Source organism: Telopea speciosissima, chromosome 9, assembly GCF_018873765.1.
Source record: "Telopea speciosissima isolate NSW1024214 ecotype Mountain lineage chromosome 9, Tspe_v1, whole genome shotgun sequence".
In the NCBI taxonomy this organism is placed as follows: Eukaryota; Viridiplantae; Streptophyta; class Magnoliopsida; order Proteales; family Proteaceae; genus Telopea; species Telopea speciosissima.
In genome coordinates this window covers 26,865,197-26,891,870 of record NC_057924.1, presented here as the reverse complement: position 1 = coordinate 26,891,870, position 26,674 = coordinate 26,865,197, and the positions used below count along the sequence as shown (strand labels likewise).

Below are 26,674 nucleotides of genomic sequence, written 5' to 3'. Positions count from 1 at the left end.
ATTAATTATTCAATATTCATGGGTGGAAAAAGGTGGCTCTGATACCACACTGTTGGTCAAACAACGGTCCAGGGATCAAACCATGGTTCCCTAGGGAAACCAATATACAGAAAAATTAGGGTTTTGCATACCCTGGGTTATCCCATGGTGTACCATGGGTGCCCCATTTAATTTTAGGGTTTTTCATGGTCGTCCATGGGAACCTTGGTGCATCCCTATTAGGGTTTCTCCTTCCCTATTGCGTCCCATAAAATTAATTATCATAATAGGGACGGAAAAATTCGTCTCTAGTCCATCACATGGCAAGAGGGATCCATCCCATACTCGAATGCGCAGCAGAAATTAATCGATTCGAGTTTCTTTCGCATCCCATAAATATTAATAATCAATGAATAAAAAGAATTAATAAAGAATTGCTAACCTGGTGAGCCTCAAGTGTTGCTCCTCCAATAGACAGTGGTTCTTCCTCCAGTGAGCGCTCTAAGCAAACAGATTGAACCTCCAATGGTGCTACCAAGGTTCTACACGCCAATCCCAGATGCCCTCAAACTCCTCAGCACAGATCTAGGGTTTCACAAACCCTAACTCTCAAACACAGGTGAGAGAAGCAAGAAGAAGAAGAGAGATCACAAGAGGGAGAGAGAGAAACCAAAAACGTAGGAGAGAGAGTGTCTGCTCCAAAAACGTGGAGAGCTACTCCTTCTGCATTTTTTGGTCCCCTATTTATAATAATAGGGTTTAATTAAATCCTAGATAGATTTAATAGAGCCCTAGTGAGAGTCTGACTCTCTCTCTCTCAGTCTGGCAGTTTTGTTTAAACTCAAAGTGCTACACAGGTGAAGAAACAGAATCTAATAGGGAAAGTATTAATTAGATTCTTTATTTAATTATTAATGGATAATTACAATTAGCACCAAATCCATTAATTAAATAAAGAGCCAATTAAATTAGCAAATTCCAAATAACTCCTTATATGATAACAATTTATCATATACAACCCCTCCACTAATCAACACCATCATTATGGAATCTAGGGCATGTACTGCCAAACCCCAATCCATAGTACATGTCCATATAAGAGCGTCTATGCATCCGATCGGGTCCCGCAAAACTCGATAAAACACTTTATTTGAAATAACTATAAATAATGTATCATTTTATGTAAAATAAATTTTGCAAAACCATTTCCAAAACGGTACTGGATCCCAGTTACGATTCGACCATGCACTGAGGCAGTCTCTATCTTGGTGTTCCCCAATCAGGCGTGGTGACCGTGTTGGATAACTCCTTCACTCACAAAGTGTTCACGCATTCCCAGAACATCGACTTTGACTTGCTTGAGTCTCAGTCATTGATGAACCAAAGAATGCAATCACACTTTGCAGTGACAGGGTTCCCTCAGGTACAGGGTGTCGGTGACATATGTCTATCCCTTCCTACATCTGGCAGTAATACATGAGGGAATCGACAAAGTAGATTCTTCGCCAATGCACACATCAAACATGTGAGCACTCGCATTCGTACCCTGACATCACATGTGTAGGCATACCCAATGCGACGACCATATGATAAGGGTGCCCAGCCCAAACCCTAGTCGTGACTACCATTTTAAGTATAACTTACGGACACATAATGTTCAAAAAGTTTATATCGCATGTGACAATATTAAACTAAAATGTATAAATGTTCAATACAAAGGTGAACCGGGTTGAACCGGACCGAACCGGGTTTGATGGACACACACTTGTCCAAAACTATGAACCCCCCCTACTGAACCTCATACCTTTACTCTCGGGATTCTCAATTTCTCAAAATGAGCCACCCACAATTGGGCCCCCCCCCACTATCACCCCCAAGCTCCATAACTCCCGTGGATCCTACCCGATTGAGTGAACCTTCCACGACAATGCCCTCATCTCTTTATGTCCCCCCTGAGAACATTTCTCCACCTGGTCTGCCACATACTCTAGGGAACCTCCCTCCCTCTGTATTGCCATATAACTCCACAGTATTCATGAAAGCCATTGATGTTCCTTCCCCACAAACTTCCATACCAACTTCCTTAATTGAATTCACATCCTCTGAGCCTCCCCTTCCTTCTACAAGGCTTAAGCACATGGCCAGGGAGAAGCAAACTCAAAATTTTGGAAAGCTCAAACTGGGTGAGCAAAGGGCCTTTAAGCCTAGGACAAAGAAAGCTAAGACTCTATAACAAAAGGAATCAGGCTCCAAAAACCCATCTTCTCCAATGCCTTTTTTATCTGGGGGCCCCTTGGCGGTTGGGGAATATCAACCCCCATTGGATCAATGAAAATGATAACCTAGAATTGTCAGGGGTTGGGGAGGCCCCTGACGATTCGGTCACTCAATCACCTTTCCCAAACTGTCTGACCAGACATTCTTTTTTTAATGGAAACAAGAACCTCATAAAAGAAGTTCTCTCGGATTGGAAGGCGTCTGAAATTGCTTAATCATCACTTTGTGGATCCATACCAACTTCTTTAATTGAATTCACATCCTCTGAGCCTTCCCTTCCTTCTACAAAGCTTAAGCACATGGCCAGGGAGAAGCAAACTCAAAATTTTGGAAAGCTCAAACTGGGTGAGCAAAGGGCCTTTAAGCCCAGGACAAAGAAAGCTAAGACTCTACAACAAAAAGAATCAGGCTCCAAAAACCCATCTTCTCCAATGCCTTTTTTATCTGGGGGGCCCTTGGCAGTTGGGGGATATCAACCCCCATTGGATCAATGAAAATGATAACCTAGAATTGTCAGGGGTTGGGGAGGCCCCTGACGATTCGGTCACTCAATCACCTCTCTGTGGATCCAGACATTCTTTTTTTAATGGAAACAAGAACCTCATAAAAGAAGCTCTCTCGGATTGGAAGGCGTCTGAAGTTACTTAATCATCACTCTGTGGATCCTATTAACATTGTTAGGGATTGTGTCTCTTTTAGATGAACGAAGTGGATATTGATGCCTTATTCTCTGATCAACACATTATTGATGTGAAGGTTTCTTCTAAATCCAACCACCCTTTTTCTTTCTTTCATTTATGGTGACCCTGTAAAGTCTTGTAGGCATATAGTTAGGGAGAAAATTTCTTCTTTTGGCTTGCAGAGGCATGATAATTGGGTAGCTATGGATGACTTCAATTCATACATATCTTGGCATGAGAAACACGGGGGCAACATTAAGCACAACAAAGACTCTCAAATGTTCCATGAATTTCTTAACTCCTGCAACCTAATTGATTTGGGTTCTCATGGTCCAAACTACACCTGGAACAATAAAAGAAAAGGTTCGGTTAATATAAGGATCAAGCTTTACAAAGTGGTCTTGAACCTAGCTATAAGAACCATGGATGACAATCCACCCGGCTAGGGGTTTAGTAAACCCTAGTACCTTCCTAAGATGGTAGATGGGTAATTAGGAGCTGCCACCTAGATAAGGGCCTAAGACCCACAAATTTCTCCCATTGACGGGGAGAGACTAATGACTCAATGGATAGGCTACGATCTGCCCAGATCACTGGGTAAGTGTCCAAGTACGAACTGGGAAGGTGTTAGGCACCTAGTCTGCCCGGCCAAAACCGGTCATTCTTTCCTTAGACCATTGTTGCTCACTAATCTAGTCCTAATTTCAAGTCACTTGTCCTAAACAAGGCATAGGCATGACACATGCAATCCTATACCAAATTTCTATGTTATTCTACCCTAGGGTAAAAATAATCAAACAAACAGTTAAGCTAATTAAGCATTACACTAAGCATGCAAAATTGCAATAAGCATGGAACATAGAACATGTGGCATGGAGCATGGAGCATGGAGCAAAAATAATCTAGCTAATCACACATCATGAGAATTCTAAACATTAATGGGCTAAATGATGGGCTAGCCCAACTCCCATCCTAAAGAGCAAGCATCTACATCCCATGGGATCCCAACATGTAACGTTTCAACTGGGGCCACTGGTGGACAATCTTACTCCTTCACACACATTCTAATCCTAGGATCAATCAAGGGTCAAAGCTTGAACAATTACTCGATTTCCTAAATAGGGTCTCAAATGAACCGAATTGGGGTTGGGGACCAACATGAGAACTATGTCAAAAGACCGAAATTAAAAATCCTGATACAAGGCATAGCTTCATTGGTTTTGTAGACATTATGTCGAGATCATATGAAACCCTATATTCTACCCAAAATCAATTTTAGAAACTCATTTGGATTCCCAAAATCCCAAATCGAACCTAAATGAAATGGAAAGTGTTATACCCAATTGATCACTGAGAGGGGGGGTGAATCAGTGATGTCTAAAAACGTTCCCTCACATGCCACACTCGTCAACAAATACCTGAAAGCACAAACACAATCCACAAGGCACACAGAGAATTATGTGGTTCACCCGAAGGCTACGTCCACGGTGCAATGACCACTCGAGCACCAACTCGAAAGGTGGTCTATATGTATACGGACAATATGGAGCAATTCCACTAGCACCCACCAGTAAGGAGCACCCACCCCTTACAAAAGTTCAACACAACACCCACTATGTTTAGAGCTACAACCCAAAAGACACTAGTTATGCACCCACATAATAGTGTTTACAATCAATCACCAATAAATAAAGGTTTACAATGAAAACCCTTAATACATGATGTCTACCCAAGGCCCAAAGTAAACATACATGTAGAAAGATAAAAATCAGAATTACAATAATATGGCACCCTCTCTGATTTTTATGTCTTCAGCCAGCTACCACTTTCACAGACAAGGTGTGACAATAACCGGAGCAATATGGCAGCAGTAGAGTAATCACAACTTCAATAGATGACATCATATAACAAGATTATAATCATCATGATCATAACTTCAGATATGGGCAGCAACAACATCAACAAATAAAGAGCACTTAAACTTGAACGAGGCAGCACCAATAGCTCATATCAGTAGTAACAAAATCATGCCCGTGATTAACACTATGTAGCCAGCAGTGTCTTTCAGAATAGCAGCATGATCACATTAATAACACATTGTATAATATGAATATCAATCCATAGTTTCAGATCATGTGCATAACACCATCATATATAGTAGCAGTTATAAGAAACTCAGACAAGTGATGCAGTGGCAGGAATGATCAGCCAATACCTTTGTATGACTCCAACATTAATAGTTATGGCACATGCTCGAGTAGCAGTATTAGATCAACACCATTGTAGCAGTATTTGATTTTTATAAGCAAAGCATGATAGCAGTAACACTACTTGAAGCTTAGATCAGCATCGAATGGATGTGACAAGCAAGCATTTGAATCCAGGTTACTTCTTTAAAATCATAAGAGTACTTTCACAACCACAGCAGCACCATAACAACATATCAGAAATTCAACATACCTGTGGTTCCGAACTCATTCTCTCTTAGTTTTCAAAAACTCAAATAAAGAACCTTTCAACTCATAAATCTGCTGCAATTAAGAGAGCTCATATTCTGCCTGCACATTGCCTTCATATTCCACCAATCAATTCAACAAGCAATGGGAAACCCATAGCCAAGGATCTTACTAATTCTATCCTTCTTCTTCAATACACCATAACAGCAACATATAGGATCTCACGAATACCCTTTTTGAACATAGTGACAATAATCTTTCTCTTCTCTATTTTTCTTCTTTGCTTCACTTGATTCTACAGTCAAACACAGAGCACCTCAGATTCTCTCACCTTTTTTTCTCTTGATTCTGCAACTATAGAGAGTTCCACACTTTAAACACTAGAAAGGTCCCCTGTTTATGAAGGAAGGTTGGCATCAAACCATCCATATGTGAGGATGAGAATTCCTAAAAGGAATTTCTTATATCTTAAGCTTATGTAGCTGACTGAAATTCACTTTCTAAAAACACACCAACCCATCATTCACATATAGAAGCTTCATATTGGGCCTTTTAGAATCTGATTTGGATTCCTATTAAGGTAGTGATCACATGTAGCAAAGATCTTCTACTCGGCTGCCTTCTAAAATAGAATCTTAGATTTTTTTAATGCACATAAACAAAGCCGCATCACTGAACATTCAAGGGGCTGCTGTCCAATTCTTATTTTACCATGCATAGACTTCATTTATAACCCTGCCACCTTAACTAATTGAATAATAAAACTTCTTGGACCTATTTGATGACCCCATTACCTTGCTGATGTCATGATCCCATGCTGTCCACCATGTGTCAAGAGACCTCATAAAACTTAACTCCTCTACTTGACCGAGACCAAAGGAGATGTGGGCTGCCTATCATCAATCCACTAAGTTTCTGAAATTATATGTTTCATAAGAGAACATGGTAGTGGGCTGACATCATTAATCCACTCAAGCATATAAAATATCCTTGAACCAAAAATAGTATTGGTTTGGTTCAAACTGAGCCACTTAGAAATTGAATCAATACACTTGGTCCTTAATTTAACCAGTCCATTAAATGTACCAACTAAATGCAAACATTTTGGCAATGTTGACACCAATTACAATACATGTGTTGCAAATATGTTGCTCAACACATAGATAACAAACTCCCCCTTTGGAATTGGTGGCAACACATACAACTTCAAACATCGCACATTGCCAAAACTCCCCCTAGCTGAGATAACTTGAAGTTGCCTCTCTCCCCCTTTGTCAACAATTTCAAAGAGAAGATTCATATCTTAGGAAATAGCTTCGTTGGGCTGCACCTTCACCAATTGAAGTGGAGGAGCAAAAACGTCAAGCAATAAGCTCGAGGTCCCCCTTTCCCATGCTCCTAAGAGCCTCAAAGCTGGGGAAGGATAACCACACCCAATTTCTGACGAAGATACACAAAGGCATCCTTGGGTAATGATTTGGTGAATATATCGGCAACTTGCTCCTTAGTAGGAACAAAATCTAACTAAATATCACTGTCAGTAACCTTCTCTCGTAGGAAATGATAACGAATGGAAATATGTTTCGTACGAGAATGCATGACAAGATTTTTTGAGACACTTATGGCACTTGTATTATCACAAAATGTTGAAATGGGTCGTACCTGCTCAACACATAGATCCTTCAGCATCTATGGCATTCACAAGATCTGTGTACAACATAATGTCGTTGCTATGTACTTTGCCTCTGCCATTGATAGAGATACCGAGTCTTGCTTCTTACTGTGCCATGCAACCAGACTATTGCCTAAGTAAAAAGCTCCACCACTAGTACTCTTACGATCATCTACACTACCTGCCCAATCTGCATCTGAGTATGCAGTAAGTGTGAAGTCACTCTCCCTGAGGTACCATAAATCATGCTCCATGGTCCCTCTAAGATATCGAAATATCCATTTAACTGCTGCAACATGTGACTCCTTTGGGTTGGCTTGATAGCGTGTAACCATGCATACAGCTTGCAAGATATCTGGTCGTGATGTAGTCAGGTACAATAAACTCCCGATCATGGATCTATACATTGTCTGATCAACTGGAGGTGACTCATCATCCTTGCTCAACTTGCATCCTGTCACCATAGGTGTACTCACTGGCTTACAATCTTCCATCATGAATTTCTTAAGTGTCTCTTTCACGTACTTGATTTGAGAAATGAATATGCCATCTTTCATTTGACGAATCTGCAAACCAAGAAAATATATAACTCACCGATCATGGACATCTCAAACTCTGTTTTCATTCTTTCTGTAAAGTCCTTACACAACTCCTCAATGTGGCCTCCAAAAATGATGTCATCAACATAGACTACCTCAACTATCTGACTGTTGTTCTCAAACTTGATGTAGAGATTACTATCCACGAACCCTTTCTTGAATCCCAATTGACACAGATAGGTATCCAAGTATGAATACCATGCTCTGGGTGCTTGTTTTAGTCCATATAGTGTTTTTTTCAATCTACACACCATGGTAGGATCTTCACTCAATTGGAGTCCATCTAGCTGCTCGATATAGACTTCCTCCTCGAGCATCCCATTCAAGAATGCTGACTTGACGTCCATCTGATATACTCTGAAACCTCGATGCACTGCCAAAGCTAGGAATAATATGATAGCCTCCATTCTTGCAACTGGAGCAAATGTTTCTTCAAAATCAATGCCTTCTACCTATGCATAGCCCTTGCATACCAATCTTGCCTTGTTTCTCACTACTTGGCCATCTTCATTTAGCTTGTTTCCGAGTCCAAGTCCTGTTCTTCTCTATCTGATCAAGCTCCTCTTCCATTGCTTTCACCCAACTTGTATCTTGTATTGCCTCTGCAACTGATTTGGACTCTACAAGAGACAACATAGAGTAGGTGTTAGCAGTCTTCATCCTCCTGGTTTGAACGCCGACACTTGGGTCACCAATGATTTGCTACCTTGGATGATTCTTTTGCCATTTTTTGGGGGTAACTGTAGTGTCTTCTATCTGTTCTTCTGAGTCTTCATCTACTGGTTCAACTAACTCAGGTGTATTGTCCTCCTTGATTTCACTATCTTCAGGGTCATCAGTGAAATCCTCGAACATTGATAGGTCTCTAGTGGGGTCTTTGGATGCTGCCCTCTTCTCATCAATAATAACATCAGCACTTTCAACAAGCTTCTTTAGTCTTTTATTGAAGCACCTATATGCCTTGCTCTGACTGGAGTAACCTAAGAAAATGCCTTCATCAGCTCGATCTTCAAATTTCCCCAAATTCTGATCTAGCCTCTTTATGTAGCATTGACTACCAAACACTCTTAAGTGCTTAACAGTCACTTCCCTCCCAAATCATAGCTCATAGGGTGTTTTTCTCTCATGGGGTCTGAGCATGCATCTATTCTGTATGTAAACAGCAGTGTGGACTGCTTCCTTCCAAAATGTGGCAGAAACATTGCTCTCATTCATTATGGTGCGAGCCATCTCCTGTACTGTTCTATTTTTTCTTTCGACTACTCCATTCTGCTTAGGTGTCTTGGATGCTGAAAATTGTCTTCTGATGCCGTGCTCGTTGTAATAGTCTGTGAACTCATCTAGAGTGAATTCACCACCTTTGTCACATCTCAAGCACTTGATCCTTTTGCCAATCATGTTCTCAGCCTGATTTTTGAAGATCTGGAACCAATGTAGTGCCTCTGACTTATGTCTCATGAATAGTACCCATGTCATTCTAGAATAATCATCAATATAAAGCATGAGGTACCTGTCACCATTCAAGCTTTGTGTCCACATGGGTCCACACAAGTCAGTGTGTACTAGCTGCAATGGCTCTGTACTGTAGTGTTCCTTTGCCTTGTGAGTTACTCTGGCCTGCTTACCTTTTTTACATGAGCTACAAATAGACTCAACAGGTTTGCTGATTTTTGGCATGTCTCTTACTGCGTTCTTCGAACTGATCTTGACTAGGTTATCAAAGCTGATATGACCTAGCCTTTTGTGCCAAAGCCAGTTTTCATCCTGTTGTCCAAATAAATAAAAACCTTCCATTTCATCAGTCAACATGTAAAGGTTTTCAGAAGTTCTCGTACCTGCTGCTACGAGCTAGCCGTTGCTTGATTTCCTGATCTCACATCCATAGGCATTGAAGATGACATCATGCCCTTTATCACAGATCTGACTGATATTGAGCAAGTTATGTCTCAACCCTGTCATGTAGAGAACATCATGGGACTTTGCTTTTTTTCCAAAATTGACTGTGCCTTTGCCAACTATTTTTCCTCCATCATTGTTGCCTAACCGGACGGAGCCTCCATCATACTGCTGGTACTTCTCGAACATTTCTTTATTACCTGTCATATGACATGAGCAACCACTATCAAGAAGCCAAGGCATTGGCTTGTTTTGAGCTTTGAGAGCTATCTTCACTACCATAGAACTGGCCTCCACAACATCCTTCTTTTTCACCCAAATAGTTTTCACACTGGCTGTTTTGGGCTAAACATGATTCTTTCTTTCCTACATATTGTTAGTGTGCAACATTCTTCGACAATATTTGGCAATATGTCCATACATGTTAGATTTATAGCATCTTAACACACCATGCATCAAAGGGAAAAAAATGATTCCTAGAGGAGTAGTTTCTAGGGGCACTGTTCATCCTACACTCAGAAAGTCTATGGCCATAAGTATTGCAATTATAATAATAGCCATAAAAAGGAGTGTACCTGAGTGATGTAGCTGACCATGTAGATGGTGCATACCTCCAAGATTTCTAGTGTGCCAATTTGCTTCTGTTTTGTCTGTGGGGTACTTTCTTCAACTGTATGGGATCTTCAATAGTGCCTTTGCCTTTCACCATCTGCTTTGATGACTCACTCTCATAACCTAGGTCAAACTTGATGTGTGCAGGTCTCTGACAGCTCAGTATCTCATCAAGTTTGTCTATTTTAGGATCACTGGATGAAGGAATGCTCTCAACAGATATTTCCACTTTGTTTCTAAGTATAACAACTTCTTCCTCGAGCTTACAGTAATCACCAGACTTGAGGGAGAGTTGAGTCTCAAGCTCATCAACATCCTTTTTGAACTCTTCAATTTGAACCTTCATCTCAAGTATTTTCTTCTCAGCTTCCTTGAGTTGCTTTGTAGTATTCTTGTGGCTTTTGCATTCAGTCTTTAGCTCATCAAGAGCTACAATAAGTTCTCCTTCTAAGTCTACCTCATCATCATTATCAGAACAAGTGGTGGGGTGCTCATCAGACTTCTCAGTAATGTCACTTAGTACCATGAATAGTGACTCATCTACAGTATCATCATCTGACTCATCTTCAGAACTGTCATCTGAAGTGCTACTGTGGTGCTTAGAAATTAGTCCCTTACTCTTTGATTTCCCTTTCTTGAGGAAAGGTTTTTTCTTTTTGAATTGCTTGGGTTCTTCATCAGCCTCTTTGTCCTTGTGTGGACACTTGGCAGCAAAGTGACCAACACCTCCACAATTGAAGCACTTGAATGGTAATTTACCTCTATACTTGCCTTTGCCTCGCTTTAGTTTTCTGACAAAGTTCGTTTCACCATCATCACTATTGGCATTAGTATCATCTTCATCAGACTTGGGCTCAATCTTCTTTTTCTTCTGAACCTTGAATGCAGCCGTCTTGTCTGTAGCTTTAGGTCTGTCAATTCGCATCTCGAAAGCTGAAAGGGAGCCGTGCAGTTCATCCATGCTAAATGTATCAAGATCCTTTGCTTCTTCAATGGCAGACACCTTCAAATCGAACTGGGGTGGCAATGATCTCAACACTTTCTTTACGATCACAAGGTCTTTGATTTCTTCCCCAAGTCCTCCAATGGCGTTGACTGCCTCATTAACCCTCAACATATAAGCCTCGATAGTTTCATCTTCAACCATATTTAGACACTCGAACTGGGCTCTATGAATTTGTAGCTTTGCTTCTTTGATCTTGGCGTCGCCTTCATGAACATTGCATAGCTTGTCCCAAATTTGTTTGGCACTGGTACAGCCCATGACTTTCAAAAGTTCATTGTCAACTATTCCACTCATTAATGCATTTTAAGCCTTATTGTCATTTTCATAGGCTTTCTTCTGAGCATTCTCTGTCAATGGACCTTCCACAGGTGTGTAACCAGTCTCAACTGACATACAGACGTCATAGTCGAGTGACCTTAGGTAGGTTCGCATCCGAAGCTTCCAGAATGCATAATTTGTTCCATCGAACAGTGGTGCTTTGTTGGATGAAGATCCTTCACGATTGGCCATTGGGTACTCAGGATACTTCCCACGCGGTCAAGCGATGATTGGGAACCTCTGCTTTGATACCACTTGTTATACCCAATGGATCACTAAGAGGGGGGTGAATCAATGATGTCTAAAAACGTTCCCTCACATGCCACACTCGTCAACAAATACCTGAAAGCACAAACACAATCCACAAAGCACACAGAGAATTACGTGGTTCATCTAAAGGCTACATCCACGGTGCAAAGACAACTCGAGCACCAACTCGAAAGGTGGCCTATATGTATAAGCACAATATGGAACAATTCCACTAGCACCCACCAGTAAGGAGCACCCACCCCTTACAAAAGTTCAACACAACACCCACTATGTTTGGAGCTACAACCCCAAAGATACTAGTTATGCACCCACATAATAGTGTTTACAACCAATCACCAATAAATAAAGGTTTACAATGAAAACCCTTAATACATGATGTTTACCCAAGGCCCAAAGTAAACATACATGTAGAAAGATAAAAATCAGAATTACAATAATATGGCACCCTCTGTGATTGTTATGTCTTTAGCCAGCCACCACTTTCACAGACAAGGTGTGACAATAACCGGAGCAATATGGCAGCAATAGAGTAATCACAACTTTAATAGATGACAACATATAACAAGATTAATCATCATGATCATAACTTCAGATATGGCCAGCAACAACATCAACAAATAAAGAGCACTTAAACTTGAACGAGGCAGCACCAATAGCTCATATCAGTAGTAACAAAATCATGCCCGTGATTAACACTATGTAACCAGCAGTGTCTTTCAGAATAGCAGCATGATCACATTAATTACACATTGTATAATATGAATATCAATCCACAGTTTCAGATCATGGGCACAATACCATCATACATAGTAGCAGTTATAGGAAACTCAGACAAGTGATGCAGTGACAGGAATGATCAGCCAATACCTTTGCATGACTCCAACATTAATAGTTTTGACACATGCTCGAGTAGCAGTATTAGATCAACACCATTGCAGTAGTATTTGATTTTTATAAGCAAATCATGATAGCAGTAACACTACTTGAAGCTTAGATCAGCATCGAATGGATGTGACAAGCAAGCATTTGAATCCGGGTTACTTTTAATCATAAGAATACTTTCATAACCACAGCAGCACCATAACAGCATATCAGAAATTCAACATACCTGTGGTTCCGAACTCATTCTCTCCTAGTTTTCAGATACTCAAATAAAGAACCTTTCAACTCATAAATCTACTGCAATTAAGAGAGCTCATATTCTGCCTGCACGTTGCCTTCATATTCCACCAATCAAATCAACAAGCAATGGGAAACCCACAGCCAAGGATCTTACTAATTCTATCCTTCTTCTTTAATACACCATAACAGCAACATATAGGATCTCACGAATACCCTTTTAGAACATAGTGACAATAATCTCTCTCTTCTCTATTTTTCTTCTTTGCTTCACTCGATTCTACAGTCAAACACAGAGCACCTCAGATTCTCTCACCTTTTTTTCTCTTGATTCTGCAACTATAGAGAGTTCCACACTTTACACACTAGAAAGGTCCCCTTTTTATGAAGGAAGGTCGGCATCAAACCATCCATATGCGAGGGTGAGAATTCCTAAAAGGAATTTCTTATATCTTAAGCTTATGTAGCTGACTGAAATTCACTTTCTAAAAACACACCAACCCATCATTCACATATAGAAGCTTCATATTGGGCCTTTTAGAATCTGATTTGGATTCTTATTAAGGTAGTGATCACATGTAGCAAAGATCTTCTACTCGGCTGCCTTCTAAAATAGAATCTCAGATTTTTTAATGCACACAAACAAAGCCGCATCACTGAGCATTCAAGGAGCTGCTGTCCAATTCTTATTTTACCCTGCATAGACTTCATTTATAACCCTGCCACCTTAACTAATTGAATAATAAAACTTCCTTGAACCTATTTGATGACCCCATTACCTTGCTGATGTCATGATCCCATGCTGTCCACCATGTGTCAAGAGACCTTATAAAACTTAACTCCTCTACTTGATCGAGACCAAAGGAGATGTGGGCTGCCTATCATCAATCCACTAAGTTTCTGAAATTATATGTTTCATAAGAGAACATGGTAGTGGGCTGACATCATTAATCCGCCCAAGCATATAAAATGTCGTTGAACCAAAAACAGTACTAGTTTGGTTCGAACTGAGCCACTTAGAAATTGAACCAATACACTTGGTCCTCAATTTAACCAGTCCATTAAATGTACCAACTAAATGCAGACATTTTGGCAATGTTGACACTAATTACAATACATGTGTTGCAAATACATTGCTCAACACATAGATAACAGAAAGAAGCAACTCCAGGGTCCCAATTTGTACGTCAATATTCACTTATAGGCCCAAAGCATAGGCTCAAGCTCTCCACTAAATCTAATCTTGGATGATGGGTCAATGCCCAAACCGAAATCGAAATCAATTGGGCCCAAATCAATATGGGCCTACCTCCGATCCACATGGAATATTCTCTTGAAAGGTGCATATCAGAAATAAAAGCCCAACATGACTAATATCCACAACATTTGAACATCGACCTCATGATTCAACCGAAATTAAAACCTTTATTAAAAAAAAAACAAAACCCAGTAAGGAACCAAAGCCCAAATTGCCTCAAGCCGCTCAAAAGCTCAAGTTACTATTCAGGCCGGATTTGCCTAGACACAAACCCAAAGGCCTATGCCGGGTATAATAAAATCCTAAACCCAATAAGACAAATTGATTTCTTTCATTGCACTAAACTTAAATGCACATCACCCACGGTGCTTACAATAATTCCTTTGATCCACTCATACCTAATCAAAACCTCCCATTAACATCAGAAAATTAATTCATTTGATCCACTCACATCTAATTCATTTGATTCATTTTAACTTATGTATTTAGACACAATTAGAACCTCTCATTAAGATTAGAGTATAATAGACAAACAGAGAGACAGCGAATGAAACCAAAGAAAGAAGAATGAAATAGAGATGGGATACACACAGAGTGAATCAAATATAGCATACTATGAGCAGCATGAATCAGGATATTCCAAGCATGGGGAAGGGGAGCATGCAACAAACGTAACAGAGCAGATATGGGATCACAACATTCAATCAAAAATAGAATGGGCAAAACAGCAGGGGATTGAGGGCATGGCAGTACATATGGATCACCAAAATAAAATGAAACAGAGTAAGTTGGAGATTTACTTGAGGTGCTTCGTGTTACCAACAGCTTGTACCCAATGGTTGGAACCCACGACGTCAATCGACAGTGAAATCGAAACCAGGGGATGGGGAAATTATTACAAACTAGGAATTAAGATGGGAAAGGGATTTTAATTACAGGCCATTATAAAAAAAATTGAGCAAAGGGACTGCAGCTTGCTCAGCTCCATCGATAATCTGGTTCATGTGCTTCACTAATTGGTTCGCCAATGTCGGAAGAGATGCAAGGATTTTTGATGAGGTGCACCCTGGATTCCCAATCGCTTTAACTTTAGGAGAATCGCTGTTGTATTGGTCACTTGCTGCTGCAATCATTATCCACGCCAGAAGAAGAATGAAACCATGGTGAAGATAAAAACCTAAACTCCAGAAAAGAAAATGCCGGTGGTCAATGGGTCTTGGGAAGAAATGGGTTTAATTGGGTCGGTTGATTCCAAAAGTAGATTTTGGATTAATTGTTGGGATATCCACACATAAGACAAAAAAAATAGTCCCAGATCGGCTATGAAAGGGGATGTGGATGGGTTAATAGGTACTTGGGCACCCTCTCCTTAACGACTAGCTTTTCAGGATAAGACCCAAGTTCCTAACAAGTGGTACTAGAGCTAAGGCGTGGAGATTCTCGTTTGGCTGAGGATTCTCGTGGTTTGATCTCAGGCTCCACGTCAGCTCCCACGTGGAGGGGGAGATCGAGATCTCAGGCTCCACATGTTTGCCATCCACGTGGAAGGAGAAATTGTTAGGATATCCACGCATAAGGCAAAAGAATAGTCTCACATCGGATTTGAAAGGGGATGTCGATGGGTTAATAGGTGCTTAGGCACCCTCTCCTTAACGGCTAGCTTTTGAGGATGAGACCCAAGTTCCTAACACTATCTGTCAAGAAGAAACCCACTTCCCTCTCTGATTGAACCTGTGATGAATCGATTGAACACAAGCAATGGCAATATTCTAAATAACAAATGTAAAGAATCACAGCAACCACAACTACACCAAAGATTTTTTACGTGGAAAACTCCTCCAATACGAAGGATAAAAATCACAGGACTGATCTCGGAGTCCACCCAAATCTTCACTATAATATTTTAGGTACAAAACCTATTCTCAATACTTTGAAAGGGGAAACAACCCCACATCCAATAACAATAGAAACCACAAGAGGAAGTGAAGATAAAACAATAAAATCAACTCCAACAGGTGTAGAAAAGAGAAGATCTCACCAAAAACATGGTCTAAAATAGATCTATATCTACAGAAATAGAGAGCTTAAACAGCGATCTTAACCGTCCAGAACGAAGAGCAAGAAATCACGAACCTGCAATCGAAATTGCAGCTCAATCGGACCACGAACATCCTCAGATCTTCAGTTTGATCGTAACTGTGCAGAACACCTAAAACCTGCAAAAATTATGGGTTTTTTTTCTTCTTCAAGGCTACTGAATTCCCTCTTCTTTTCTTATCCCTCTATTCCCAAAAGAATGCTAGGGTAAATAGAGAAGACCAAAAAAAAAAAAAAAAAGAGGGACAATTACCAAAAGAACCCTCACTTAAAAAAAGTTCAAAAGAGAACCCAAAATGGGCTAGACCTAAATAGACCCAACAAATCTCCCCCTCTAGCCCAATGAGGGAGAAGACCACAACTGTTATAGCTTGGCTTTTTCAACCCGAATCCGATGGTAGATCCAGAATCCGAAGTTGTAGCCTTGTATACATTTTGGAGTATTGCTTTGATGTTCGAACAAGTAGAAGATGAAGAAGAAATCTTGGTGGTAATTCGTCGTCTACCAGCAAAACGACGCGTACCTCCCCCATACAATTTCAAAATTTGCAATCTAATGTATAAATCATGGAAAGCGACCCTGACCATGTTTTGAGTATTTGGGGCATGAAAACATCATTGAAAATGTGTTAATACGTGAAACTGCCAAAGCTCGAGGTGTTCCGACACTTGGACAACATAAAACACACTCTGATGGATCTTCTTGTCAACCACAAATATCAACCAGAGTACTGTTACTATAGATTCTTGTCTCGGGAGTGCGGGACCCAGTGCCTCGAGTCGGGGATCTTTCCGCCGCGTCCTATTTAGCTTGTTGAAATATTTCCCCAACAACGTTGGTACGTGGGACCCACTTAACTAACCTTCATACACAGATTCGGCTAAATAATTATTTTTAATTAATAGGGATAAGATTTAAATGACCGACTAATACACTATATATAAATAAACCATCTTTCACTATTCACCTCTCTTCAAACCTAAACGAATGAAAGCTAAGAGAAGTAGAAAGAAACTAACAAGAAGAAGAAGACTGAAGAGTAAATTCTGTTTTGCTTCCATACACTAAGTTCATTCAAATATCTCTAAATAGCAACCACCATATGGTAATCTTTTCTCGTTTCCATGATTCTTCCTTTAATTCTTTTACTCTTACCATGAATTCATCACTGATTTGGGAAATCTTAGCACCCAGTTTCATGGGTGTGAGTTTACTTAGATGGCTGTTTAATTCAGTCAAGTTATTCCCATTTATGCTAGACTTTATTAAGAATTCTCATTTAGATCATTGATTGATGGTGCTACCATCAAATAGCATCCTGTTGAGTCTAATCCATGCTGCATAAGTTAGTTTTCAATTGGTGTAGTTCATGTAAAAATAACTCTGATTATTTCCTACATATTTGAACCATGGTCATTATATTAACCCCAATTCCCCAAATTGCCCACCTCCCTAGCCTATATTGAGTCACAAGAACCCAATCATATATATAGGAATCATCCCTGATGTGAATTGGGGAAGACCAACCCAAAACCTCCGTTAAAACTCTATTCTTCTTTTTATTTTTCGCTTCTAGTTGTCTCTGGTGGAAGTTACTGGTCAACCAGAGACATCGACCAGAGTACTGAAAGGTGTTTCTTAACTCCAAATTTATTTCGAATCGACCCTAAATTATCTTGGGATCTCAGTATTATTAGAATATCATCTAGCATGCATGTTTAGTTGATAACTATTAGAAAACCTAACTCTTGGGTCAATTTTCGTTTACTGTTTGTCTCTGGTGGAAGTCACTGGTCAACCAGAGACACAGACCAGTGTTGCTCTCAGGTGATCTCTTAGCTCTAAACCTATTTTAAAGTAAGCTAGCCTATATTGGAATTCTAGAAACATTAGGATACCGCCTAACATATATGTTTGGTTTATAAATATTAGGACCTAACTCTTGGATCATTGAACCTATCGGCAAACGACTCGTGAACTAACCCGATAGTGCCAAAATCAATTAAAGCAAGGTGAGTGAGAATACACCATACATGTAGGTGTAATACTTTCTATTTACTTATGTTATTAAAGTTTAATATGTACATCATTCTTTAATTCTTGTTTGTTTATATAGAACTATTAAATGAAATGTTGAGGTATGATGATGTGTTTGGAATGCATGCTAATAAAATTAATAGATTAGATGTCGTAGTCGGCTTAGAAATGAAAGGTATGGTGTGCTATAGTATGGGATGCGGGATCACCGTACATTTCATACTATGTTCATATAGAATGGCATATGGCTAAGGATCAACATCATGCGTACTATGAACCCTTGCCAATAGGGGTTAAGGTGTTGGATACCACAAATGTGTTAGGCTAATGTCCTGAAGGGGCATTGCACGGTCAGTAGACTCATCGGGTCATTAGGACAGGTGGAGTCAGTTGTCCCATTAGTCAATAGGGCTGGTGGTAGCATAGTGGTAACATTGAAGGCTGGTCGGGCTGACCTTGGGAAGGGATGCCGGAGTCGACTGGTTTTCCTGACAACTCAATGGATGTATCGCGGGATGGGGTTAGAAGCCCGCACCAGGGATACATGTATTGGGATTGTAGTAGTACCTTCTTACCTGGACTTAGTTTTGTTGTTAGGAGGATTAAATAATAAAACTGAACATCATGTATATAGGGTCATGTTTGTGTTGCATCTGCATGCATGGTTTATTTTTCATTCACGGGGCTCGGTGGAGCTCACCCCTGTGGAATATTTTCTTTTAGATGATCTTATAGGTGGATACGGTGGTGGCGAAGGGGATTACTTGGAGAACTAGGACTGAAGACTTAGTCTTTTGAATTTTTTTCTTTTGTTAAAACTCTACTCTTTATGGCGGATGTATTTTCACTATAAGAAAATGGTCACAGGGCCCTCTCGGAGTGCGCTGATAAGGATCCAAAGATACCGCACGAAAAAAAAAAAAAAGCCCCGAAGAAAGGGGGGGGGGGGGGGGGGGGGGGGGGGGGGGGGGGGGGGGGGGGGGGGGGGGGGGGGGGGGGGGGGGGGGGGGGGGGGGGGGGGGGGGGGGGGGGGGGGGGGGGGGGGGGGGGGGGGGGGGGGGGGGGGGGGGGGGGGGGGGGGGGGGGGGGGGGGGGGGGGGGAGGGGGGGGGGGGGGGGGGGGGGGGGGGGGGGGGGGGGGGGGGGGGGGGGGGGGGGGGGGGGGGGGGGGGGGGGGGGGGGGGGGGGGGGGGGGGGGGGGGGGAGGGGGGGGGGGGGGGGGGGGGGGGGGGGGGGGGGGAGGGGGAGGGGAAAAGGGGCATTTTACCCTAATCCGGCATACCGGATGGCTATCCAGCATACCAGATCAATGTATTACTGAGTATAATTTGACCCTTTTTCCTCAATTTAAAAAGGAAATTAGGTGATCTGGCATACCGGATTATATATGGCTTGTGGAATCTGATCCTTACTTGGATTCCTAATTAATTCAAGTCATCTAGCCAATAAATACCCACTTGTTTAAGGCTCTAAACACCACTACTAATCATAATTAAGAGCCTCCAAAGATAAGTCAATCTCAAGTGAGAATTCAAGCACTCATTCAAGGCATTCATTCTCACTTAACTTCCTTCACTCATTTTGCATAAAGCTTCATAGTTTAAAAGGTAGCAAAGCTTCACTAAGGTTGAGATAACTTTAATCTTAGTATTTATTTACATTTTATATGTTGTTTTGAGTCCTCTTGCTCAGAATCAAGAGTAGGTTGAGTCCTCTTGCTCAATAATCAAGATTAGTTATTATTGAGTCCTCTTGCTCATTTCTCAAGAGTTGTACGAGTCCTCTTGCTCTTACTCAAGATTTGACATAGTGAAATTCTCTCTACAGTGAGAGGAGTGGATGTAGGCAAGCTTGGCTGAACCACTATAAATCTTGTGTGTTATCTTTGTTGCTTGTTTGTTTTACTTGCCTTCCTTAGCTAATTTTTTATTCCACATTTTTTTAGCATATTCTGCTATTTTCACCTATTCACCCCCCTCTAGGTGAATTCACAATGATGTGAATTTAAAAGTAGTGTATGAACTTTATCCATTAGGAAATCTTATATTCCTATCTAGATTCTAGAAGGACGGTGAGAGACCGTAGACGTGTAATAAAGTCTCGATAAGGATATATGCCCACGAATCAAATAGATAGGACATTACAAGACTGGATTCAAGTAAGTATGAGGTATATCAAGTAATTGGGAATGAATAACAGATCTGGAGGTTTAAGTTGGCAAAAGTAACGAAAACAAGTGTCAGTGTAACCAAAAATAGCCAAGAACAAAAAAGAACTAGAACTGAAGGATTTTTTACAAAACCTTGCTCAACAATAGGTATGAATGGAGTAATGGGTCACTGAATGTCCCCTCCGTCATTGAGAGTGAACAGTAGTGATCCCATCAATACCCTATTCATTCTAAAATTGAGTTAGGTATTGAAGAACATGAAGTGAAGGTCATCACAGAAAAAAAAAATCTTATAAGCAATGTAGTATAAACTTATACCATATAACCCAAAGTTATAAGAAACATAGATTAGTGGGTGGAATACATTGGGATAACTTGATCAGTTGATTTCTTGAAGTATACGTTTGGGGTTCGATTTTCCCTGGATCCTTATAATAAGTAGAGTCTTAGATTAACCAAACCTGGTGTGATTTACATCGCTTGTTGACGGCCAGATATTTGAGAATTGAACCTTGGCAGCTCAATTAAAACGAAAGAGGCATGCGGATACAAGACAAAAACGTACTATGAAGTAATCGCCCCAATAAAGGAACATCTGGGTGGCGAAAAGATGAAAGTGATTGAGGTATCCTCACTTGTACGGATCCCCAGACACTTTAAATTTTGAGGACAAAATTTCTGTAAGGTGGGGAGAATGTTACAGCTTGGCTTTTTCGACCTGAACCCTAACCCGAATCCGATGGTAGGTCCAGAATCCGAAGTTGCAGCCTTGTATACATTTTGGAGTATTGCTTTGATGTTCGAACGAGTAGAAGATGAAGAAGAAATCTTGGTGGTAATCCATTGTCTATCAACAAAACGACGCATACCTCCCCCATACAATTTCAAAATTTACAATCTAATGTATAAATCATGGAAAGCGACCCTGACCATGTTTTGAGTATTTGGGGCATGAAAACATCGTTGGAAATGTGTTAATACGTGAAACCGCCAAAGCTCGAGGTGTTCCGACACTTAGACAACATAAAACACATTCTGGTGGATCTTCTGGTCAACCACAAATATCAACCAGGGTACTGTTACTGTAGATTCTTGTCTCAGGAGTGCGAGACCCGGTGCCTCGAGTCGGGGATCTTGCCGCCACGTCCCATTTAGCTTGTTGAAATGTTTCCCCAACAACGTTGGTACGTGGGACCCGTTTAACTAACCTCCATACACAGATTCGGCTAAATAATCATTTTTAAGTAATAGGGATAAGATTTAAATGACCGACTAATACACTATATATAAATAAACCATCTTTTACTATTCACCTCTCTTCAAACCTAAACGAATGAAAGCTAAGAGAAGTAGAAAGAAACTAAGAAGATGAAGAAGAAGAGAAGAAGAAGACTGAAGACTAAATTCTATTTTGCTTCCATACACTAAGTTCATTCAAATATCTCTAAACAACAACCACCATAACGTAATCTTTTCTCCTTTCCATGATTCTTCCTTTAATTCTTTTATTCTTACCATGATTCCTGTACCAAATTCATCACTAATTTGGGAAATCTTAGCACCCAGTTTTATGGGTGTGAGTTTACTTAGATGGCTGTTAAATTCAGTCAAGTTATTCCCATTTATGCTAGACTTTATTAGGAAGTTTTCATTTAGGTCATTGATTGATGGTGCTATCATCAAATAGCACCCTGTTGAGTCTAATCCATGCTGTATAAGTTAGTTTCCAATTGGTGTAGTTCATGTAAAAATAACTCTGATCATTTCCTGCATATCTGAACCATGGTCATTATCTTAACCCCAATTCCCAAATTGCCCACCTCCCTAGCCTATTTTGAGTGACAAGAACTCAATCTTATATGTAGGAATCATCCCTGATGTGAATTGGGGACGACCAACCCAAAAACTCCATTAAAACTCTATTTGTCTTTTTATTTTTCTTTTCTAGTTATCTCTAGTGGAAGTTACTAGTCAACCAAAGACATAGACCAGAGTACTGAAAGGTGTTTATTAATTCCAAATCTATTCCGAATCGACCCTAATTTATCTTGGGATTTCAGTATCATTAGAATATCATATAGCATGCATGTTTAGCTGATAACTTTTAGAAACCTAACTCTCGAGTCAATTTTCCGTCTGCTGTTTATCTCTGGTGGAAGTCACTGGTCAACCAGAAACATAGACCAGCCTTACTAAAAGGTGTTTCTTAACTCCAAATTTATTCCGAATCGACGCTAACATATCTTAGGATCTCAGTATCATTAGAATATCATCTAGCATACATGTTTAGTTGATAACTATTAGAAAACCTAACTCTTGGGTCAATTTTCGTTTACTATTTATCTCTGGTGGAAGTCATTGGTCAACCAGAGACACAGACCAGTGTTGCTCTCAGGTGATATCTTAGCTCCAAACCTGTTTTAAATTAACCTAACCTATATTGGAATTCCAGAAACATTAGGATACCGCCTAACATATATGTTTGGTTTATAAATATTAAGACCTAACTCTTGGATCATTGAACCTATTGATAAACAAATCGTGAACTAACCCGGCAGTGACAAAATCAATTAAAGCAAGGTGAGTGAAAATACACCATACATGTAGGTATAATACCTTCTCTTTATTTATGTTATTAAAGTTTAATATGTACATCATTCTTTAATTCTTGTTTTGTTTATATAGAGCTATTAAATGAAATGTTGAGGTATGATGATGTGTTTGGAATGCATGCTAATAAAATTAATAGATTAGATGTCGTAGTCGGCTTAGAAATGAAAGGTATGGTGTGCTATAGTATGGGATGCGGGTGCACCTTACATTTCATACTATGTTCATATAGAATGGCATATGGCTAGGGATCAACATCACCCGTACTACGAACCCTTGCCAACAGGGGTTAAGGTGTTGGATACCACAAATGTATGAGGCTAATGTCCTAAACGGGCATTGCTCGGTCAGTAGACTCATCGGGTGATTAGAACAGGTGGTGTCGGTTGTCCCATCAGTCAATAGGGCTGGTGGTAGCACAGTGGTAACATTGAAGGCTGGTCGGGCTGTCCTTGGGAAGGGATGCGGGAGCCGACTGATTTTCCCGACAACTCAATGGATGTACAGCGGGATGGGGTTAGAAGCCCGCACCAGGGATACCTGTATTGGGATTGCAGTAGTACCTTCTTACCTGGACTTAGTTTTGTTGTTAGGAGGATTAAATAATAAAACTGAACCTCATGCATACAGGATCATGTTTTTGTTGCATCTGCATGTATGGTTTATTTTTCATTCACTAGGCTAGGTGGAGCTCACCCCTGTGGAATATTTTCTTTAGATGATCTTACAGGTGAATACGGTGGTGGCGGAGGGGATTACTTGGAGAACTGGGACTGATGACATAGTCTTTTCAATTGCTTTTCTTTTGTTAAAACTCTACTCTTTATGGCGGATGTATTTTCACTGTAAATATTTTAGTATAGCTTGTTTCTGGCCCGATGGATGAAATTATGTAAATCCAGGCTGTTTGGAAAAAAGGGGATCTTAATGTAAATAATATTTATATAAACTTGTGAATTGTACTTTCCGCACACTCTGATCAATGTAATACATTTTATCTTGATTTGGTGTTGTACTTGTGACGTGTAAATACTACATCTGGATCCTGGAAGTCTTTGAGTACTTTGGGTATTCGGGTCACTAACCGAATCCTCCCGGGGGTGCTTTACGGTTGTGACAACAACAATTCCTCAAAAGGAATCCATGCCGGCTAGTCGCTGACAAACCTAAAGCTTCTCCATTAAAAGTGCCTTTGTCATCATGTCTGAACCATTATCATTGGTGTGAACTTTATCAAGCTCTAGCAATTTAAATTTCAAAGTCTGTTGTATCCAATGATAGCTCACATCGATATGTTTTGACCTCGCATGGAATGTGGAATTCTTAGCAAGGTGTACAGCACTTTGGTTATCACAAAATAACACATACTTTTCTTGAGTGAAACCAAGTTTCTATACGAACTTTTTCATCCAAAGCAACTCCTTACATGCTTTAGTCGCTGCGATGAATTCTGCCTCTATGGTGGATAAAGCAACACATTTCTATAGTCTTGACTGACAAGCCACAGCTCCCCCTGTAAATGTAATCAAATAACCTGAAGTAGTTTTTCTAGTATCAGTATCCCCTACCATGTCTGAATTAGTGTACCCAACGAGAATTGGCTTCTCACTTCCAAATGGAAGTCTCAAACTAGAAGTGCCTTTGAGATACCTTAATTTCCACTTCACTGCATTCCGATGCTCTCTTCCGGGATTTGACATAAAATAACTAATTGTGCCAACTACATGAGCTATGTCTGGCCTTGTGCAAACCATTGCATACATCAAACTACCCACAACAGATGCAAAAGGAACTCTTTCTATGTCTTCCATCTCTTTATCACTAGATGGACATTGTTTGCTACTAAGCTTAAAGTGTGTGGCAAGAGGAGTGCTCACAACTTTAGTTTTATCCATTTTAAACCTTTCAAGTACTTTCTCATTGTACTTCTCTTGAGACAACCATAACTTCTTGGCCTTTCTATCACGACTGATTCTCATACCAAGAATTTGCTTAGCTGGCCCCTAGCCTTTCATAGCAAATGACTTACTCAAATCTTGCTTTACTTTCTCAATCCTCAAAGCATTCTTACCAACTATAAGCATGTCATCTACATAAAGTAACAAAATGATGTTGTCATTTTCTGAGAACTTTTTCACAAACACACAATGGTCAGAAGTAGTCTTTTTATAGGTGTGCTCCCCCATAAAAGATTCAAACTTTTTATACCACTGTCTTGGTGCTTGTTTTAAGCCATACAAGCTTTTCTTTAACTTGCAAACATAGTTCTCTTTACCTTTCACCTTAAAATGCTCAGGCTGCACCACGTAAATTTCTTCCTCCAAGTCACCGTGAAGGAAAGCAGTCTCCACATCCATTTGCTCAGTCTCAAGATTCAGGCTAGTTGTGAATCCCAAAATAAATCGGATTGAAGACATCTTGACAACTGGTGAGAATACCTCACCAAAATCAATCTCCTTTTTCTGACTAAAACCCTTGACAACCAATCTAGCTTTGTATCGAGGACGTGAAGTATTCTCATCTTGCTTCAACTTATAAATCCGTCGATTCTTCAAAACTCTCTTGCCTTTAGACAATGTCACCAACTCAAAGGTGTGGTTATCATACAAAGATTTCAGCTCATCTTGCATCTCACCAACCCATTCCTTCTTGTGCTCATCGTCCATTACGTCTTCAAGACTTTCGGGCTCACCCCCGTTAGTCAATAGGACATACTCATCAACAGAGTATCTAGTGGAAGGATGTCGGTCTCTGGTAGACCTCTTTAAAGTAGTAGTTGGTAGAACTATAGGTGTAATTTGTGGAACATCAAAAATATCATCTGCTTGAGCATCACTATCATTTACACCATGCTGGTCATCCTGAGTCAGATCCTGAATCTGATCTTGTACATCATGCTGAATATTATCCCTATTATGATCAAGCAATTATCCCTGTAAATCGGTAGGTGGGACCGGATCAACATCAATCAACATATCTGTATCAGGATATTATCTTCTCTGCCTTTTCAATATCCATTATAGTCTGGTCCTCAATAAATTTAACATCTCGGCTCCTCACAATTTTCTTCTCAACTAGATCATAAAGTCTGTAGTCGAACTCATCAGAACCATATCCAAGAAAGATGCATTTTCGCATCTTGACATCCAACTTGGACCTCTCATCTTTAAGAACATGAACAACGGATTTGCACCCAAACACTCTCAAGTGATCATAGGAAACATCCTTGCCAAACCAAACTCTATCTGGCACATCACCATGCAAAGCAACAATAGGAGAAAAATTAATAACATGTACCACTGTACTCAATGCCTCACCCCAAAAGGATTTTGACAATTTTGCATCTGAAAGCAAACATCTAACTCTTTCAATCAATGTTTTATTCATCCTTTATGCTATGCCATTCAACTGAGGTGTCTTAGGAGGTGTCTTCTGATGTCGAATGCCCTGCTGTCTGCAATGCTCATCAAATGGCCCACAATATTCACCACCATTGTCTATTCGGATGCATTTCAACTTCTTCCATGTCTGTCTTTCAACTGAAGCTTGAAATTGCTTGAATACATCCAACACTTGATATTTTGTCTTCAAGGCATAAACCCAAAGTTTCCTTGAATG

The 26,674-nt window shown here is 40.2% G+C and overlaps 1 protein-coding gene across 1 annotated transcript; it reads right to left on the bottom strand.

The window, feature by feature from the left end:
- Positions 1–10,181: 10,181 nt before the first annotated feature.
- On the bottom strand, positions 10,182–11,471 carry LOC122638797. The gene has a single exon (XM_043831645.1). The coding sequence runs from the start codon at positions 11,469–11,471 to the stop codon at positions 10,182–10,184; it is 1,290 nt and encodes a 429-aa protein (XP_043687580.1).
- Between the last annotated feature and the right edge of the window lie 15,203 nt (positions 11,472–26,674).

Bases quoted from the DNA above. Each gene is read 5' to 3' on its own strand.
- LOC122638797 (XM_043831645.1), bottom strand. From the start codon at position 11,471: ATGAGTGGAATAGTTGACAATGAACTTTTGAAAGTCATGGGCTGTACC.